At 45.9% G+C, this 19,194-nt stretch overlaps 2 protein-coding genes across 14 annotated transcripts in view; both read right to left on the bottom strand.

Annotated features, from left to right (window-relative positions):
- LOC110403396 (PCTP-like protein) lies at nucleotides 725–5,881 on the bottom strand. 5 transcript variants are annotated; one of them, XM_021406556.1, is made up of 6 exons: nucleotides 3,293–3,460; nucleotides 3,072–3,219; nucleotides 2,654–2,757; nucleotides 2,298–2,415; nucleotides 2,014–2,066; nucleotides 725–1,434 (listed from the first exon to the last, which is right to left on the bottom strand). In XM_021406556.1, exons 1-6 carry the CDS (start codon nucleotides 3,434–3,436, stop codon nucleotides 1,213–1,215), a joined length of 789 nt encoding a protein of 262 aa, XP_021262231.1. In that variant the 5' UTR covers nucleotides 3,437–3,460; the 3' UTR covers nucleotides 725–1,212. The 5 variants fall into 5 exon arrangements, 4 of the variants coding, with proteins under 4 accessions (XP_021262231.1, XP_021262230.1, XP_021262229.1 ...); XR_002441642.1 differs by having other exon boundaries at nucleotides 738–817; nucleotides 939–1,434; nucleotides 2,014–2,415; XM_021406555.1 differs by lacking the exon at nucleotides 3,293–3,460 and adding an exon at nucleotides 5,750–5,881 and having other exon boundaries at nucleotides 2,014–2,415.
- The window catches only part of RAB41 (RAB41, member RAS oncogene family), a 16,023-nt gene continuing 404 nt past the window's right edge, over nucleotides 3,576–19,194 (bottom strand). The window contains exons 2-9 of one of the 9 annotated variants that reach the window (XM_021406563.1): nucleotides 18,155–18,213; nucleotides 16,465–16,518; nucleotides 14,630–14,735; nucleotides 11,146–11,254; nucleotides 10,764–10,875; nucleotides 8,031–8,124; nucleotides 6,331–6,397; nucleotides 3,576–5,980 (exon numbers count right to left, since the gene is read on the bottom strand). In XM_021406563.1, coding sequence (XP_021262238.1) covers nucleotides 5,916–5,980; nucleotides 6,331–6,397; nucleotides 8,031–8,124; nucleotides 10,764–10,875; nucleotides 11,146–11,254; nucleotides 14,630–14,735; nucleotides 16,465–16,518; nucleotides 18,155–18,180 — 633 coding nt within the window. In that variant the 5' untranslated portion in view covers nucleotides 18,181–18,213 and the 3' untranslated portion in view covers nucleotides 3,576–5,915. Of the gene's footprint in view, nucleotides 5,981–6,330; nucleotides 6,398–8,030; nucleotides 8,696–10,763; nucleotides 10,876–11,145; nucleotides 11,255–14,629; nucleotides 14,736–16,464; nucleotides 16,519–18,154; nucleotides 18,214–19,194 lie in introns of those variants that run through there. The other 8 variants (XM_021406564.1, XM_021406561.1, XM_021406559.1 and 5 more) reach the window with 8 other exon arrangements.

The following is a 19,194-nucleotide window of genomic DNA, read 5'->3' as shown; positions in this document are numbered from 1 at the left end:
GGAGTGGCATTTCAGTGCTGCCAGAAAGAGGAAAGGCTGCAACAGAAGGATTTGTCTGTGTCACCTCACTTGAGACAGCTAGGAGCAGCAGCCCTAACACGGCGTCAGCTCTGCCAGCCGGATTTGCCTTAGCTGAAGTAGAGTTAAAAACACTAGAAAAAAAGACTTTCACTCAGATAAAGAAGTCAGTTTTTCTACCAGGGAAAGAAGCATCCAGGCCCACCCACTGTAACACCCTGAGAGGTAAAGTAAGAGGTCATCTATGGAAATGCAGAGCACGTACACTTCCAGTCTCACACCAGTCTTGCAGCACCTACATGTTTTTTTGGGAAGGAGGATGATCAGATTACAGCAACATCACATTTCATGCTGCTCTGTCTTCCCCTGGTGCTGTGCTCAGGCTTGCTGGGGTGAAGTTTCAAGGGCCATTCCATGGCCCCAAAGCCACCTCTATGCTCTGCCTGGTGGAAAGCACAGCAAACAACGGCACACATCAGGCTTCTGGTGCAACCATGCTGCCCAGGAGCAAAGAGGGCTTTGACCTCTCTCCACAGAGGACTGCAAATACAACTTCCACCTGCTAATCCTACTTCAGAGCCTCACAGGAGCTCCAGAAAGATCAGGTCTGCTCAGGGCAGCTTCCGCTGCTAATACTCAGAGAATTGCTCGGGTGCTGCTGCAGCCCCCACAACCGCCTATGGGCTAACAAGGAAGGAGTGGATTCTTTTCAAGGACCATTCATGGCTTAAGTATCTTTAATTGACAGAGCAGTAGTATGGGTTGTACTTGTCACCACAGTCCATTTCATCATTCAGAGCTGGAGGGAAACACCAGGTAGTTACTGATTCCCTTTGGGAAAACAACAGCTCCAGCAACACAAGATATTTCAGCCACTCACAGAACAGAGGCAAAGAGCAGTTTGTCAATGAGTAACTCACCAGCTGGTAAAGCAGCTTGGCAGAGGTACCGCAGGTAACTTGACCTCTTGGAGCAACCAGAACAAGCTGTATTCTGTAAGAGCAGGTTTCACCTGAGAAATACACGGCACAAATTCTCCCAGAGCAATGACATTACCAGGTTGGGACTGGCAGCCCATGTGCCTTGCACTAAGCAGGGCCAGCAAGCCAGGAGAAAAGGCTACAAACATGGGGATTTTTTAATGTAAAAAAACCTCCCCCTTTATTGTAAACCACTAGGCAAGCCTGAGCAACATCAGTTCTCTAAGCCACCGTGGTCGCTGCTCTCATCCTTCTCTTCGGCCAGGCTGCTCTCATCGATGTTCTCCAGTGAAGCAGCACGCTGCAGCACCAGCTCTGACAGTGCCAGCATGGGAAGCTTGTTCTGCTCAGGGTACAGCCAGGGCTTCATGTTTACATTGTGCTGCTGCTTCCAGGCAGGGTACTGCACACAGGCCTTGTGCAGTTTCTTTAACATCTGATGAAAAGCAAGGAAGCACAGGGGGAAACAACTATGGCAGCTTACAAAGCTCTTGGCAATCTGGCTGCTACTAACAGCTACCCCATTTCTTTTCTGGCTGCATAGGAGAAGCTCAGGAAAGGCCAGTTTTTAACTGCCTTGTAGGACCATCTTCTAATTGCTCAGATCCCCTGATGACATCAGCTGCTTTAGGAAAGTGAAATCAAACTTCCTATAAACCATCAAGGCAGAGAAATCCTCCGTGCCCGTCCTGCTCTGCTACTTGGTTCAGGAGCTCCAAAAGCTCCTGAGCCTTGAGGTCCTGTTCAGATGTTGCATGAACAGCAGAGGTGAGGCAGGACATTGCACAAGTGCAAACCGGAATAGTGGCATTATTCACCTCCCTCTGGCTTCGGAAATGAATCAGTCAGCTGTCGGGACTGGTAAGGCTGACAGAATGTAATGTCACACTGAGGTGAGCCATGATGCACATTCCTAGTGCAGCTCCACTGCCCAGGGATACCCACTCTGTACAGCCCCATGCTCTAGCCAGTGGGGTGGCCCTTGGCATACACACCATAGAAATGCTCCACTCACCTGCGGCACCAGGTACTGCGAGGCTTTATTCACAACCCACTTTGGCAAAGACCCTAATAAATTTTGGGGAGAAAACCAGAAGTTACTGTGCCAGAAGATGGCTCTATTTCTACCAGCTATCCAACAGCTCTGATAGCAAGCTGTGGCATTGACATTAACGCATGCCAGAAGGTCTGGAACAGAGCAGTGCCACTCAATGTAGATGCACTCTTGGCTTATGAGCCAGATTTCCCCTGTGACCAGAACGTCTATGGCCACACCACAAGCCCAGCAGCACCAGTTACCTTTTGGATCCACCTGAGTCAGGTAGGTGAGGCTGCAGCTGTTGGGCCCAGTTGAATGCACCAGGTATCCCGTTAGGAGACAGACTGCCCTTACCAGGTCCTTGCGCAGAGGGTATTTCTGTGCGGACACACCAGGCAGTCAGATGCTGGCTTCCATGCTCCCTGCCCTCTCCCTCTCTCAGGCCTGGCACTGAATACATGGAGCAACAACCAGGCTAGATTAGCTGACACAAGCTGAGGTCTCGTCCAGGAATTAGGAAGCTAATTGTGAGGGGCTCTGGGAGTTCCAGTTTATCCCAGACAGAGGTGGGATCCTGTGACAGGACAGCCTTCTAGCCCAGCCGCTCCTCACTCACCGGGTGTTTGATGGAGAAGCTGATAATGGTGTGATACCCATCCTCCACCTGCCAGGCTCGCAGCATCACCACGTCCCTGTTCTTTAAGGGCTTTGGACATCGCCCTAGATGAGGAAGGGAGAAAGTTGCTTCCCCTGCCCAAACACCACACAGGGACCACAGAGCTCAGCAGCCCCTCCAAAGGCTCCTGCCTCGCCCAAGCGTCCTCCCAAGCTTGCTTTGTAATCTCAGTATCTCCACGCAGCACCACTCCTATCCCTCAGCAGCCCACCTCTCATAGCAGCTGTTGAGCCGCACCCTGCACCCCAAATAACGTCCCTCCTGCCAGGCAGCCTGGGTAGGGGGGTACCTTGCTGAACACAGACCAAGGCTTTGGCGAAAGGCCGGTGCCACCCCACCCCTCAGCCCCTGCACTCACAGGCGTAGTAGCCCACATCAGCGTTGACAGCCACCTTGGCTATGTCGTGCGTGTCGATGACATTGGTGTCCCACTCCCGGCGATACTCGCTGTCATGCAGCACGTCGTACACCGTCTCTGCCGGCACGTCCGGGACATCCATGCGGCACTGCAGGGAGCACTGGGAGCTCAGAACAGGCTCTGAACCTGACCGCCAGCCTAACGCTACCCCCAGCCCTCACCTTCAGCTGGTGTACGGCACAGCCAGGTGGTGGCAGCTGAAGGCTGACAGCGAGCCCACCACGGTCCTGCTGCCAGCTGCCATCCTGGCAGCGCTGCCGGAAGGCACGGAAAGCAGCGGCATCGGGCACCTGCGCCCGCTCCATGCAGCCCAGCACCAGGACAGTGCCTCCCAGCCCCAGCCTGTCACCACCCCGGGGCCGGCCAGAGCAGCTCCCGCCCCCTACAGCCACGTCAAAGCTGCCCGTAGGACACTGGCTTGCTGCCGAAGCAGGACAGAGGAGGTGTTGGTGAAATAACTTTATTTAGTGTGATACACGGCTGTGGTCAGACAGTCCATACTCATAGTAATAGTCACACTTACTTGGCTAACAGCTAGGAGACAGCAGGGCCAGACACACACTCAATATTATACACATCCATAGAGAAGACAGTGGGAAGTGAACTATTTTATTTCACTAGTTACCCCTCCCCCCTTACTTACGGTCCCCCCCCCTCCCCTCCCCCAGGCCCGTGACTCAGAACAATACAAGAGCAGGCGCAGTGCACACCTGCCCATGAGAAGGGGACAGCAAAACCTGTTCTACAGCAGACACACACACACACCGACAAATATCAGCAGTTCCCACATGACAGGAGTTATGTACAGAGGAGGGCGCTGAGTTCCCGCTGGTGCTGGGCGCAGAGGACCCAGCCACGCCAGCTGGAACTGCGGGTAAGGGGTGGGGACACTCCAGAATGAAATGGGGAAATGACATCCCAGCTTCCTCCTGCAGGCCAGCTCATGTGGAGGGGAAGGGACAAAGGAACAAGGGCAGCCACCTGCAGCTTGGTGACCAGATGCCAGTAAGCCAAGGCGACCAGGAAGCAGCCGTGGCGCTCTGACCAGGGGCTTCGCCGACAAGGCCACCAGCACCCAGCCCAAGGCCACCCCCTCCCCTCCATCCCCAGCCTGCAGGTTCCAAAGTGCACACACTATGTCAGTGACCGACAAGGCATCCTGCTAGGAGAGCGTCACTAACCCAAACACCGCTGTCCCTGTTCGTACCCTTAACACCGCGGCACGTCGTGCTCCTGCCCACCAGCATCCCCCATGGCGATACATAGGCCGGGTGATGAAAGAAATGGTGAATGGCTTAGAACCACCTGGCTGTTCTGTTCTCCTCTCTGTCAACAGACCTCCTGACTTCTGGATTGGTCAGATGGACACACGCACCAAAAAAAAAAAAAAAATCACAATGAAAGTTTACAAAGAGCTCTACTAACATTGTTAGAAACCAAGGGTAGAGAGCTGAGGGAAGAGCGAGTTATTTCCCAACCTCAGACATCCAGAAGTGACAATAAAATGCACTTTAGCAGTGCATATTCCCTCACTCACGTCTGATAACAAATCCCTGCTAGCGCTTATCTCTGTTACAGCTTACCACTGTTCCAAAAGCAACAGGGCACTAGCCCCCAGCTCTCTGTAAGACCACAACAAAAGCAGAAGCAGCTATGTGTGATTTCATTAAGCAGCAACCTAGGTATGAAAGCAGAACAGCTATAACTGGCTTTCAATTTGCTGTAGCCCTCCTGCTCTCCGTGAAGCAGCTCCTAGGCTATGTGACTACAAACAGGAGGAGGGAGACTAGGAAAGGAACCTGAACAACACACACGACTCCCAGGGCAGGTGTTGCTCCTGCAGTGATGGGCTCCACAGAGCTGTTCACTTTCGCTGTTGACAGATAAGACCAAGGTCCCTACACATCACCCTGAGGATTCCTCCCCACCCAGATTCATGCTGCAAAGCCTCTGTACCCACTTCCTTCCCCACATCTGACTGCCAGCACTCACCAAGCACCAACATCCTCCAGACAGGAAGATGCTCATACAGAAGGGAGCAGTCTGTGGGATGTCTCTGCTACACAGATGGGAGCAACAAGGTCAAAGCTATCAGTTCGGGGGTTTCCAGTGTTTTACATCACATGAGGGTCTGAGTGTAGGGCAAAACCCAGAAGTCATGAGCAAGAGTTAGCCAAGACCATCCACAGAAAGGAGAAACTGAAGAGCTAATATTGTGTGTGCCCCACAGGAAGCAAAAGCCTAGAAACAGATAACCTGTACTGCCCAAAAAGGCAAGGCCAAGTCAAACTGACTGGTGTAAAAGGAGCAGCCTTTATAAAGAGGAAGTGGGGATGCAGGACAGACATGGCTGGAGTGGACAGGGAGCTAGTTAAGATGCAAGGCAGTAAAGGAAAGTGGAAAACGCACCCCCAAGCTTTATTTTTTTCTTTTCCCTAACTTGGTGGCTTTTCCATTGCATTCACAAGATACATCTGAGCAGACAGGCTCAAGGTAGGAGAGGGAAGGAGAGGAAGAGAGAGAAAGAGAGAGTGTAAAGGGCACCACGGTGCCAAAGTGCAACAACATAAAAAATAAAATAAAAGACAGGACACTCATTCTGCACTCAAGGCTCATACCATGCAGTAAGAGGGGCGGCCAGGGCTGCTCCCCACCGTAAACAGGGAGTTCTCTCGCTTAGTAGATTGTTTTTTCAGCCCACAGTAGGGTTGCCTAGCCAATGAGCAGTGATGTTCTTCAGTGAGACTGGCCAGCTGGGGAATGTGCTGCTACAGAACGGGCCTGTTAGCAGGAGCAACCACTCTCCGTTACTGGCTGCTCAGGAGGCTTCTCTAGTTTGATGTCAATCACTGCAGGAGACAAGTTAAGGAAATCACCTGTCTTAAGGGGAAAAAAAAAAAAAAGCCCTAGAGAACACGATCAGTATCTTAAAGAGCTGCCAGCTGCCCTTTCTTGGTAAGAGCAGAGCACACTTGCACTTACAAATAGTTATGTATATTTACACAGAGCCCACAAGCAGGGGCCACACTTCATGGCCACAGGTAGGCACCACACTACACTGTTTTCAGCCATGTGTCTGCCAAACCCCAGTAAGGCCCATCCCCCAAACGTGCCAAGAAGGCAGCAAGCCCAACCTCACAAAATGTAACTGCCAAATCCTATGATATCCAGAAGATTACTGCTGAGAAAACAAGGATACTGTCTTCTTTGCTCTTCTCTGGTGTGCTGTCCATCCCAGGTAAGGCAGCAGCCACACGACGGAAAAGCTGAAAAGTAGCAACAGGTGAGCTGAAAGCTTGTCAGAAAGAAATCCATGTCAAGAACTAAAAACAACCCAAAACCCACTACAGCATTGCTCTATGGCAGATCTGAGCAGTCTACAGATTCATTATGTGGGTGTTTTAGCAAATAAAGCAACGACCAAATGCCACAGGACTTTTTTTCCACAAGAAAATTAATAAGGTTGTTTAAGGAAATGAAGCCAACGGATGCCTACAAAACAGGTGGCTTGCTTTTATCTGTCTCTACTTGAACTGTAGTCCTTTTTCATTAGAAATTGTTCCTCTAGGAATGCATAAAGACAACAGCCTCAACTGCTTTTACACACAGCTGCATGACAGTGCTCGGCTCGGGACCTCTAACAAACCTTTGTTTGTTGAGCTTTGCTCCAGAAGTCTATGGAATAACTAAGGTTCTAACAGCCAACCCTTTCAGTTCAGTCCTGCTGCAAAACAGCCACCTGGGAGCAGAATGGCTAGCTCAGGTGAGCTGCATGTAAGCTGTTAAGGATGTACAAGAGCTGGGAAGGACTAGCATATCCCCATTAAAACACAAAATGGTTTTGCATAATTTTAAGCCAGTGCTTAGAGCTCCTCCTGCCACCATTAATGAAGCAGCAAACAATACAGACACTGCTAGACAGCCTGGTGAAAAATGCTGGGTAAAAGCTTCTCATTTAAAGAACTAAAGGAATCATCAGCTGACCGTGATTTTTCTTCATAGTAGCTTCGCAGAGGTTCTTATCTGCACCTCCAGAACATGGTACTTGGAAAAAAAAAAAATCAAGCCACTGAGCACCAGCAAGGTGCTGCAGTTACCGTCCTCCCTCAACAGTTTTGGCTGTAGAAGTTCTCTCCACAATCACCCACAAATGAATAAAGCAGCAGTGAATTAGAACCAGAGATTGTAGCAGATTGTATCCAAAACAGCTACAGAAACAAAAATCATCTCCTAATCCCATCACCAGGTTCTTTAGCCAGCTGGTGTGCAGCGAACAGTGAAGCAGGTATCCCAGCTGGCAGTTTCCTGACACTAATCACAGTTATGCTCTCTGCAGATCCTTGACCTTAACTGTAAGGGTAGCTGAACACTGGGACAGGTTGCCTGAAGAGGTGGAGTTTCCATCCTTTGAGATATTCAAAACCCAACTGGAGATGGGTTTTTTTTCCCCATGATTTTTTTTCCTGTGGCTTGCCAACAGAACCAGAAACTTCCACTCTAAGTAACAGCATATGCTATCGTCATGACTGGTGTCAAAACTGATTTTAGAAAACAGTGCATCAATGGTTAACAAAAGCAAAGGGAATGAACAACATGTTTGACAGGCTGCACTAAGCACTGCCGTTCCTATTCCTCAGCACATTTTATTTTTAGATTCTCCTTTCTTTCAAGGTAAGTTAAGTTTCCTTAGCTTTAACAGGGATTCATTGATTTGACAGGAAGGAAGCTTTCACTAGATAAAGCAGCAGCAGTGACCACTGGGCAAGAAGCATTTCAGAGGCTGACAGTAAATACAAGCAAGTATCTGACAGAATGTGAACCCTAAGCAGAAGCTTAATCTTCCTACAGAGCAAAAGGAAAGTACAGATTTCCTGCCTTAAGAACAGAAGATTGATCTACCTGTTTCACGTTGTATCCAGTCTTTGCACTGGTCTCAATAAACATCACGTTCAGCTCTTTGGCTCTCTGTTCACCTTCTTCTGTAGTGATTTGCCTGGACAAAGGTGCAAAGAGAAGCAGAAAGACAGAAAGGAGAAACAGACAAGAAAGATTAGAGATGTCTGTGAGTGAGACGCTCGCCAGTGGAGGGCCTATTCACCGCCCATTACAAGTGGAGAGTGCAAAAATGGAGACCTCAGGACCTCTGAGGATTTTAGACCCCTGAGTTCTCCAGCTAAGAAGGAAACAACGTCAGGTATGTTATTCAGGGAACACCTGGACTTAAGACCATTACTAAAGGATGATCAGCACAGGATGAAGTTTTATGTAATACATTTGAGTCTCATTCACAGCATTCTCAAGGGAAGGAAGAATCCCCATTAGCTGCTCCTGCTGCAAAAAGCAGTTTCCCAAAAGTCAACAGAAGGGAACTCCACAAGATTACAGAAAGATATCAGAAAGGCTCCAGCAGCAAGTACAGCTTGTGTGCAAGCACCTGCAAATGCATCTCTGACCAATGCCCTGTACATACCTGTTTCACATTATATCCTGCTTTAGCACTGGTTTCAATATACATCATATTCAGTTCTCGGGCTTTTCTCTCGCCCTCCTCTATAGAAACCTGTCTACAGCAACGAGAACAAATCACAGAAAAGAAAAACCAAAACAAAGAAAAATAGTCCAAAACTGATAAAAAGAAAACTGCAGAAAAACCAACCACCAACTGAAGCAACATTAAGAGGAAAGGAAAATTAACAGGCTGCAGCAAATAAAAACAGTGCTATCCTGAGTTCAGCTTTTTGGCACCAGAACTTCACTTGAATCATCACTTGGTTTTACCACAGGGTGAATGGTTTCCAATACGCTGCATACTATTTAAAACAAAAAATAATGTGATAAGGTTCAGACTGATCGTGTGGCTTTGTCCAGCAGTAAGAGGCCCAGCATTTCAGCTTGCCACAAACCCAGCTTTTGGTTTACGGTTCTGGTCAAGACAATGGGGCTTCTTTTATTGATATCTGGATTTACACATAATTGCAAATCCAAGACTAGGCCAGGACTGCTGACACTTAAACTTCTGAATGTTTAGTGCTACATGAACTCCAAGCGCAGCAATGTCTCAAACAAGTTTCTGGTTTTTGTATTTGTATGGCAGAGCTGAGCCAGCTGTCCTGCACATACTCTTCTGTACCATCAGAAAATAATACAAGGCAGGAATTAACCCACTTGGTTTTACAGTTGTACAAAAAATGGAAACTGATACAAATTAGCCTCAAATCTAAACTCCAGATTATTCAGTTAGGGAGCTGCAGTTATTTCCAGCTCCTGAGAGGGCGTAAGGGATGGCAGCTGGTCAGCATACAGAGCTGCTGAAGTACAACATCTCAGATTTCATTCAGATGCTTTTATGAGTTGATATCAGAGGCCAGACCACTCTGAGTTCTTGCTGTCTGGATTTCTTTATCTAAATCAGCTCTATACATCAATCATATTTCTCAAGCTCCAGGGCACCAAGTTTCCCCAACATTTCCAACGTGCAAGGCACAGGTTATTTGCACTGGCCTCCAATGGAGCTGGGAAAAGTAAAATAATTGGTAAGATGAAGGTGTGGAGGGCAGAGGACACATTTCCACAAGTAACATCAGTATAGAGCCCACAGAGCACTCAGTAAAACCTTAACTATCTTTTTCCCCCACTGACTCACAGCATGTATGAGTTTTAGTACTATGCTTTCCCTGCCAGGCACAGCAAACTAGAGACTAACAGCATGACTTGCACAGAGACAAAGGGCAAAAAGCATCTCCTGATACCGCTCTGTGCAGCCAGGGATGCTGGCTCTGGTCTCACATGAGCATTTGTACGACACCAAAAATAAAAGGGGAGGAAAAAAAAAAAGCATCACAATATTTCCCACAGCAATATTTTACACCTCAGGTGTGAGTAAAGCAAGGTTTATAATCTAAAACGTGACAGCATCCAGCAGTGAAACATTAAGACTGCTGTTAGGCCCATCATGCCAAGAAGAAGAGAAAACAAATAGACAACTCAGATATTAGTGCAGGATTTCTTTCCTGAGAAAATAGCTCCTCAAGATGTTATCTTTTGATTGGAAGTGTCTCATGAACAGGTTTTGATTTTATAAGAGTCCATTTTACTGCAAGATCCATGCATTTCCCAGTTTTGTTTTTTTCTGAGACTCTTTTGCACCAAATAAAAACGCCTCATAACTTCAATGCCTCACATGCCCTTTGATGCACAAAGCACACACTTTAGAGCACCCGTGACACAAGCATGCGTTAGTTTGAAGTACTGGGGTCATCAGGAACTGCACGGCTTACTCCATTTTCCTTTGGTCAACTAATAGTGAAGTTAACCACTGAAATGAACAGTTTTTCCTTATCTACACTACTTCTAATCTCTTCATAAAGGAAAATCTCTGAAAACATTACATATGTTTTCTTAATCCAATAATCAAGGGATGCATTTGAAATAGAAATGCAGAAGTGTGGTCCTCCAAAAAGCTATTACAGTGGTTGTTAGCTGAAGCGGCATCGCAGGATTAAGAATTTTTAAGGCAATACATTCTACAACATGCCCTAAAACGTGAAATCCACGTGATTTTAAGAGTCCAAGTCAGCCAGTTCCCTGCTTTTCCTGGTCAGGGCAGCAAGGCCACCAGCTCCCCTCTATTACCTCTTGTCTGCCAGGTCAGTTTTGTTCCCCACCAACATGATGATGACGTCACTTCCCCTCTCCGTCCGAACATCATCAATCCACTTGGAGGTTTGCTGGAAGGAATTCAAGTCTGCAAGGAAGAAACAAATGGGAACGCTAAGGATAAAACTACTTTTAAGCAAGGAAGAAAACTTATGAATCTGGGTATGCCTGTATTCAGGTGCTCTCCAAGTCTCCCCACACCACGTATAAACGACCCACAAATTGTTTTCCGCCTGAACAGAGAAAACAGCAGGGAACATTTCTACTGTTAATCATCTTTACGCAGAACTTCTGCGAGTAACATTAGTTCTGCTCACATGCAGTATTTCAAATAACGAGACACCAAAGCATCACTCACTTGTAATGTCATAGACTACCACAGCAATAGTGGAGTCGCGGATGTAGCTGGGAATGAGACTGCGGAACCGCTCCTGGCCTGCTGTGTCCCAGAGCTGCAGCCGAACCTGCTGGTACCAGGCCAGGGAGAGCAGAGAGAACGCAAGAGAGAAAAGAAAGGAGGAAACTGTCCTTTAGAGAAAAGGCCATTTCTAGAACGAACTATATGCAGCTCAGTCTCAGAAGCTGATACTGACCTTGTAATCCAGCTCCAAACACCCACACAGCACAGAACTTGGCTTTTCTGATTTTGATTGCAGATAATGTGCTTTCATTACCTCCTCTGCTTGTCTAGAGATTCTCCCACTCCCTCGGCCACCACATCCCAAAGAGCTCCAGGTTACAGCTGCCACCTCCAGCCACTGCTGCTCGTGGCAGCTGCTATGTAACAGAGCTATCTTCCTAGTCTACCCAGGGTTATTTATGGGATACATGCAAGGTCTCTGTGGTGCTCCTGGCCCACCATGACCCAGATTAATGCTCTTCGGGTGTTTGCCACATGACAGACATGCAACTACCTCAAGTCTGACACCAAGTAGTGCAAGAGCATCCATTCTCCCAGCGTTATGCAGCCAGAAGATGGTAACGGAGATTTTCAATAGCATGGCAATTGATAACTTCAGTTCCAGCAGAAGAAAAAGCAAACGCTCCAATACAGGCTCCACGTGCCAAGAGGGCACTAGGTTCTCTCCTTATTATAAGCACATGAGTCAGAACCAAGTACCAAATGCTACAAGACACAGTTTGATCTCCAGAACCACAGTGATGTCCAAACACAAGCCAAGTTATTGTACAACAGCACTAGCATCTCGTTTATTACCATCCTTTTCCCCTTCTAGTACGTATGGACATGTGGTGTATGCAGTCATAACCACCACTATGCTCACGTGATGCTGAGACCCACCTATCTGAAGCAGCAACAGCCAAAAAATGCCTGACTATCACAAGGAATGCCAAACAAAAGCTTTTAACAATTGGCAGTGCTACCATCTCCCCCAAGTTATTACCCCCCATGGCCAGCTGCACAAGCAGTGCCACGCTGCCAGAAAACGAGCACATTGCTACTGGCATTCCCAGCAGCCACGAGCTCCATAGGCAGGCAGATAGTGGCTCCCAGCTGAATTACAGGAATTGGTAAGTCATGCTCACAAAGCCACTCGTGCAGCAATGAGGGCTAGTGGCTGCTTATACACAAAACACTGCTTAGTGAAGAGCTGGCAGGAGACTGGTTACAAGGGAGAAAAGGTTTTCTGAAGGTCTGATGGTTGGTTTGTTTATAAGAAAAAATGAAATAGATGCATGTGCCTGCAAAATGTCTTGCTACAAGCAGATTAAAAATGACATAATATCTACATCAGGATACCCACATGGCTGCCCTAGGACTTCAGGAAGATTAGGGCTTATAGTTGAACCATTCTCCTTCTTCTGAAGATAGCTTTTACTACAGTAGCAAAAAAATCAAGGCTCTTCACTACCCCTGGGAACTCAGGGTGATGAACTCCAAGCACTTTGACAACATCACACCACTGCTGGCAGATCAGATTGATAGTAATGACTGCTTCAGGTCCTGGGCTTTGAACTTCACAATGAGGTTCCTTATAGAACATCCAAAGCATTACTGCTACATCAGCTTATTCACCCAGAAAATTTACCAAGGTGGTGATTTAAATGCTCCAGACTTCAGATCAGCAATCAAAAAGGCACCTAAAGGTGACTAGCCAGCCCTGGTAACCTTCTTGTTGAGATGGAAAAACTGGTGGAGCCAGCAGTTTCTCCTCTACTAGTTAAGAGTATCCTGGCAGGTACTTAAGTATGTCTCACAGGACTGCCCTATTCTACACGACCGTGATCAGCATTCACTTAGAGAAGTCTGAGGTTCCAAAATACAGTTGCTACTAAAGACAATGCAAATGCACAGCTCTTCAGACTGGAAACTATTTCTGTATTCCCCCCAGTCACCATTATCGTCCCCTCAAGAATACATAAGCGTATTCCTTCATTAACACAAGAAAACAGAAAGCTTCTTAGTCGCTAAGAACAGAACAAAGCGCAGTAACGAGAAAAAATGATGTTATCTGAAAAGATCAGACCTTTACTGAAGCACGATGAGATCAGCTATCATTTAATTATTTTTGACATGTCTGGAAGTTGTTAACAACAACCTAGACTGTGGCAAGATTGTTCCACCTGCCTGGATAAACAGCCTCCTAAACCTGTCACCATAGTTGGGAGGAAAAGATGCCCACCTATGCAGCCTGCCACTCTGTCTCATGTAAATCCGCTCCCAGCATGTCATCGTGTGCACATCTCAGCAGCCCTCAAACCCAAAGAGATCAGTTTCACAATATTTTGCACCAAACCAGAAATCCTCCCTAAGTACTTAAGCCACAGAATTGAAACAGAGACAGTGTAATTATTTTTTGCTACGATTAACCTCATGTTCTGAGGGCAGCTTGTTATTATCTGTGAAACACTTCCATTTTCCAAAGTGAAACAAATTCCTGATCCATAAAAACTCACAATAAACTACAGACTGTGACAGAAGGAAGGCAAGCCAATGTAGTGGTGTTTTGTTTGTTTAAATCTGTAGCACTTTCTTCACTTTAGCTTAGTTCATGTGGTACGAATCCTGTCTAGCTACTTATGCTGGTATTGTAGCTTACTTAACTGAAAAAGCCAGATCAAGTGAAAACAATAACAGAGTTATAATGAAATAATTATTTTCACATACTAATATGCTCATGCCAAGAGTTACAGACAATTTCCATATAAACTCATTTATTCTTCAGAAATTGCAGTAGCTATGTCTCTCTCAAAAGCTCTCTGGTGACTCATATGAATTGTCAGTTCTATTCTTCAGTGAGATGGGAGTCCTGAATACTCACAAGTCACCACATTGCTTCTATTCAAATGCGTGTTTTACCCAGTCTGGCAGTAATTCATTGGTTTGGCATCTGAAATTGTTACCTGTATTACCTCTCCAGTTACCCAGAGTGGAGAACACATATGAAGATTTAAAAAAACCAAAACAAAACAGGAAGAAACCATGAAAATGACAGCAAAAACAACCACCAACCCACAAAAAAACAGAAAAGCGGAGAAATTTTCTGAAGGCTATCAGTCACCTTTTGTTCCAATCCATGAAGACACACACAGTCATAACCCCTATTCACCTACCTGCCAGTGCTGCTTTCCGCATCATTTCCATAGTTGGATTTTTGAGCAGACAAGAGTTAAATGATTTCCCAGATTTGGCGTTATGAGATGGAGTTGGCATTGGTTTTGGGGTTACACGCTCACCTACTTTCCCCTCAGCCCACAAAATACCCACAGTTCTGGGGCTGATGTTCTATCTTAACTACTTTCAGGTACCAGCGTCGCTTCCAATGCATAAAAGGCACACGTTACAAGCAAGGCCTCTGCAGACACTCAGGCTCAATACCTACTTGTAATGTCAAAGACAATGACAGCCACAGCAGAGTCACGGATGTAGCTGGGAATGAGGCTGCGGAACCTCTCCTGGCCGGCTGTATCCCACAGCTGCAGCCTGATCTGGGAAACGGAAAAGTGCAGGGGAAGAGGGAAAGGAAAGAGCAGGAAAATGGAAAACAAAACCGAAACTCAAGTGAAATAAAAAGAAAAAAACTGCAAGGTAAAAAAAAAAAAAATGCAACAAAAGGAAAGTTAAAATGGAACACAAGCGTGAAAAGAGCCAGTGATACCTCTAACTGCATTCTGGCAGTAACCTTACGCATCGGAAAACTTATTTCCCTCCACAAGACCATCAGTAACTTGTACACAAGCACATTCTTCCATTTCATGAGAAAACCTAAAATACCTTCCAAACCTGTCTGCTAATGAAGGAAATATGCGTACATACCTCAGTGCATTCTGCCAGGAGAGGACTCCAGGTACAAAAGTCATACAAGCAGACTGCAGCCTACAGCTATCTAGATGTGGTCCCTCCAAATCCTAAGGAGTGCATTATCCAGTTACAGTTTTGATTAATCCACTGGAAAATCTGATGCGAAGGGCTTCAGAATAATAGTGGGGCACAATCCACTACATACAGGACATATTATTTGGTGTAAAGACATATATGTCAAAGCAGAAGCTGCAGTTAGAGGCTTCACATTCTTCAAGCACAGCAGACAAAGCCTATAGCAAAATACAGTATGAGCCGTATCTGAGGAACTATTTCATTGTCTGAATTTTCCTAGCTTGGTGTGCTCGTATTTCTCGCTCCTTACTTACATTGAGCACGTCTCGTTATTTTGACAGGAAAAATAATTAAGAAAGCTAACAGTATACCAGACATTTTTCAGGAGAGCAGGCCAGGGGGTGCATAGCATTGTGACCTACTCAGCCATAAGGAATCAAGACTACACATGAGAACTACAGACTGCTGCAAACAATACACAGCCATTCCACCTTGACTTAGCAGGTGCTGAGCTGCGTTCTCAACATCTGCTAACAACACGGAAGAACATTATCCAAGTAGTTTCTCCCAGAGATTCAGTAAGGTCTCTTCTAACAATCAATCACTGGTAAGATGGCAGAGAAGCGCTCAGGAGAATCTTGCCTCACGTAGGGATGAGACTTCTCCAAAAGCAACAGACCCAAAGCAATGCAAAAGACTTTCACTGCAGCACTGACCCCTCCCTCCTGCCAGCAGCTTTGTACTTCTTGGCCAGTAATAAAATGAGCAAAAAGGCAACTACTAACAAAACATGAACAAATGGACAGATACTGAAAGACAGGAGAGAGATATCAGGGATCTCTTTATGCAAAAAGGAGTCTCATGCAAGCTAAATCCAAAAATGCTCTATTAACAGGAAGCCAAAATCGTGTTACAAATAGAACCTTCCTACAAAGAGGAACCATGCCACCACTGTTCATCCTGAATGACTTCAAGACTTCAAACCGCTACCTGGGGTCTGTCCACATTCATTCACACTGACAATCCCAGAGACAGAGCTGCAAATTCTGGGAGCAAACCATGCCTAGCAAACATAGAGCAGACAGCCATTCCCCCAGAATATGGACATCAGCTTGCTCCAATTTTGCATGAAAGGATTCGACTTGGTGCTAGAAGTCTTACATATTAGGAAGTATCAGAAAGAGTACGGGGTCATTGATTTGATTCAACAAAGGCTGTCCCTCTGAAGGCTGCTGTGAGATTCCAGCAGCCACTGGAGGACTGCCCAGGCAAGGAGCATGCACAGCAGCTGCTGCTTCCATGACCACAGTTGCCACACTATCACACAGATGCCTCACTTACCGTGCGATCTTCAAGATACATTGTTTTTGACAGGAAATCAATTCCAATGGTTGCCTGAAAAGAAGAAAAGCGTTAGTAACTGCCTCCCAGTATCTGCAAATCAGATCTTTCTATACAATCTCTAAAAAACGTCACTAACTTGTAATTTAGCTGTTGAAGTCTTTTGCCTTCAGAAGAGTTGATAAAAACAAAGCGATCTAGGTATCTCCACCATCTTCATTTCACATTACTCTTCCAACACTTCTCAGCTGCACAAGATCCTCCAAATTCTAATTTTACCTCCTTGACATTCATGCCTCTCAACATAGATCATATCTGTCCTGTCATCTCACTCTGCTTTACAGCAATACACTCTGGTAAGATTTCCCTTATTAGAAATAACCAGAAGGTAGAGCAAATAAATTGTGAGCAACTGTGCTGAAACCTAAAAAGTAACGTTGATTCAGGGCTATCCAACAGAGAACACTCTTCCTTTTCAAGGACAATCAGAAGCTTCATTTCCCAAGCAGTTCTTTCCGTCTGCCTTCTTCCATTCACATTTCAACTGCTGCACAGGCATTCCACTACAGAAACACCCAAAGTAACTAACTAAGTTAGAGATGTTAAACATCTCCAGGCATTTAAATCGAGCAGGTGTCCTTGCCCATCACAACCCCAGGAAACAGGTTACTGATTACTAAACAGATTTCAGGACTTCAGGCAATCTCCAAACTTAAACACAGGCATCATCATGTATTCTGGAAGAATCCATTAGAACACGAACCAGCTGGTACCAGACCAAACCACAGCTGTCAATTTCTGTAGTCAGTACCCCTTTCTAGGAGCTCTATTTTCTGCAGCTTACAACATGATAAAAATTCTAGAGCACCTTACAAGAGTCAGGAATAAAAGAAAAACACACAAAGTACAAGTGGATCCAGTTTCAGTAAATGACTTGTCTTCAAGTAAACCATCTTCTGTCTTCCAGCTTAAAATTACTCCAATCGAAACCAATAACTCTTTCTGGCCTGCATTAAAAGAGGACACCACAGTCTCATCTTCCTTAAAGATAAGCAGTATTCTTTTGAAATACCACTAAGTGATCTCGTTTCAGCTAAGTCTTCCCAAGATCTTTGCGCCTCCTACACATCCTCAGCTTTTCAGTCTGAAGTCTCTCCATCCCCACCCTACTCTTTCCTTGCCAAGATTTCCCTGGCTTTTTCTATCTATAGCCTTTCAGCTAAAAAAAAAAAAAAAAAAAAAAAAAAAAACAAAGTTGACTTCTTGTGGATCTATACACGCACTCTGGACTGAACTACTCCTATTTAAACACGAAGTCTATAAAACCAGAGACCAAGAACTATAAGAAGCACACGTGTACCTTATTCTGTCTCTACTTCCTGACGCTCCATATTCACCTTCACTCATTCCTGTCACTGCCTCTTTTGTTCACTGATCCCATAAACCAATGTTTCTCTCTGCTTTCCTCAAAGTTCTCTAATACCCAGACAGGATGTAAACCTCACTGCTCTTCTGTACACTGCACGTCCTGATAACACACAGGGACTTAATCCCAGTCTGATCTACATTTCACATCACATTACAGTCTCATGCATGATGCTGAATTGACATCTTGTGGATATGTGTACAACAGGAATGCATTTTCGTAGCGGGAAATAGATGTACTCATAGGGAAGCGCCTACCACATACCTGGTAAGTATTGTCGAAACTGTCATACATAAACCTGGTGATCAGAGAGGTCTTCCCAACTACAAAAGAGGAGGAAAAATTACTTTCAAAGAGCAGTGGAAAAACCTGCTGTTCAGGATTGACACACTGGTAGCAATGATCACCAGAACGAAGTTGCCAACGTACGGCTACTTCCCAGCTACTCCCACCTGTGAAATAACCAGCTAAGAAATTCATCCATAAGATAATAGATGAGTATTAAGCCAAATGAATCTAAGAAAAAAAATTAATCACTATGGAAACTCGACCTTGAATTTAAGTACGTTATGATGAGTGCAGCAAAGAGCTGCCTGTTTGCTTTGAGCAGGAGGTAAATCTGCTTTGTTATTCATATTTTGCCAGTTATGTAATCACCAAGTCTAGGACTCCTAGACGCAAGCATCAAAAGCTGACACAGTGATGGCTTGGACGCTAATTAGCTGCCACTAGCTCCACAGAAAAGCAATGTTTAATAAAGAGATCCTTTCTCTGTAATGTGATTTTAGATATAAGGTAAACTTTGATGACTCGCTTAAAAATTTGCGTATCCAAATGTTACCCAGAGACAAGGTGCAGAACTGATGAGAATGGGAACCAAAGATCCCTGATTCTCTCAGGAAACTGCAGGAAGCCAAGAGAAATTCAAAAAACAGGGATAGAAGAGAGGAAGGAAAAGGAATAAACTGCTGCAGAAAGCAGCGAAATGGTGAGTGCTAGCAATGGGCGAGGCAAACAACTGTCAGCAGGATCGTGGATCCCGCCTTACTGAGGCAGATCAACCTGAAAACTTCTGGAAATTCCTTCAAGACGCAGTTCTGCGGTTGAGGAGATGATAAAAGCGAGAGAGCCATAGAAACAGAATACCCCGATTTCAAGAAAATGACGCAATTCATCCATGCACCGTGAGGACAGGGGCACGCGACAGACTCGGCGTCCCGGTAAAACGAAGCCGGCGGCCGTGAGGGAGGAGGGAGGCAGCCGCCGCCCCCGGGGGCACAGCGCAGCCGCGGGTGGGCCCGCAG

The sequence above is a fragment of the Numida meleagris genome, chromosome 8 (assembly GCF_002078875.1).
Source record: "Numida meleagris isolate 19003 breed g44 Domestic line chromosome 8, NumMel1.0, whole genome shotgun sequence".
Classification (NCBI taxonomy): Eukaryota; Metazoa; Chordata; class Aves; order Galliformes; family Numididae; genus Numida; species Numida meleagris.
The sequence above is the reverse complement of the archived record's forward strand: the minus strand, read 5'-3'. Positions and strand labels throughout refer to the sequence as shown.

What these genes read in the sequence shown, in the direction of transcription:
- LOC110403396 (XM_021406554.1), bottom strand. Translation starts at nt 3,436, where the DNA reads ATGGAGCGGGCGCAGGTGCCCGATGCCGCTGCTTTCCGTGCCTTCCGG. An exon ending in GCTTCTCCATCAAACACCCG is followed by an intron (nt 2,416 to 2,653) that starts GTGAGTGAGGAG and finishes GTGTCCGCACAG; the next exon opens with AAATACCCTCTGCGCAAGGA. An exon ending in CGCAGTACCTGGTGCCGCAG is followed by an intron (nt 1,435 to 2,013) that starts GTGAGTGGAGCA and finishes GCTTTTCATCAG; the next exon opens with ATGTTAAAGAAACTGCACAA.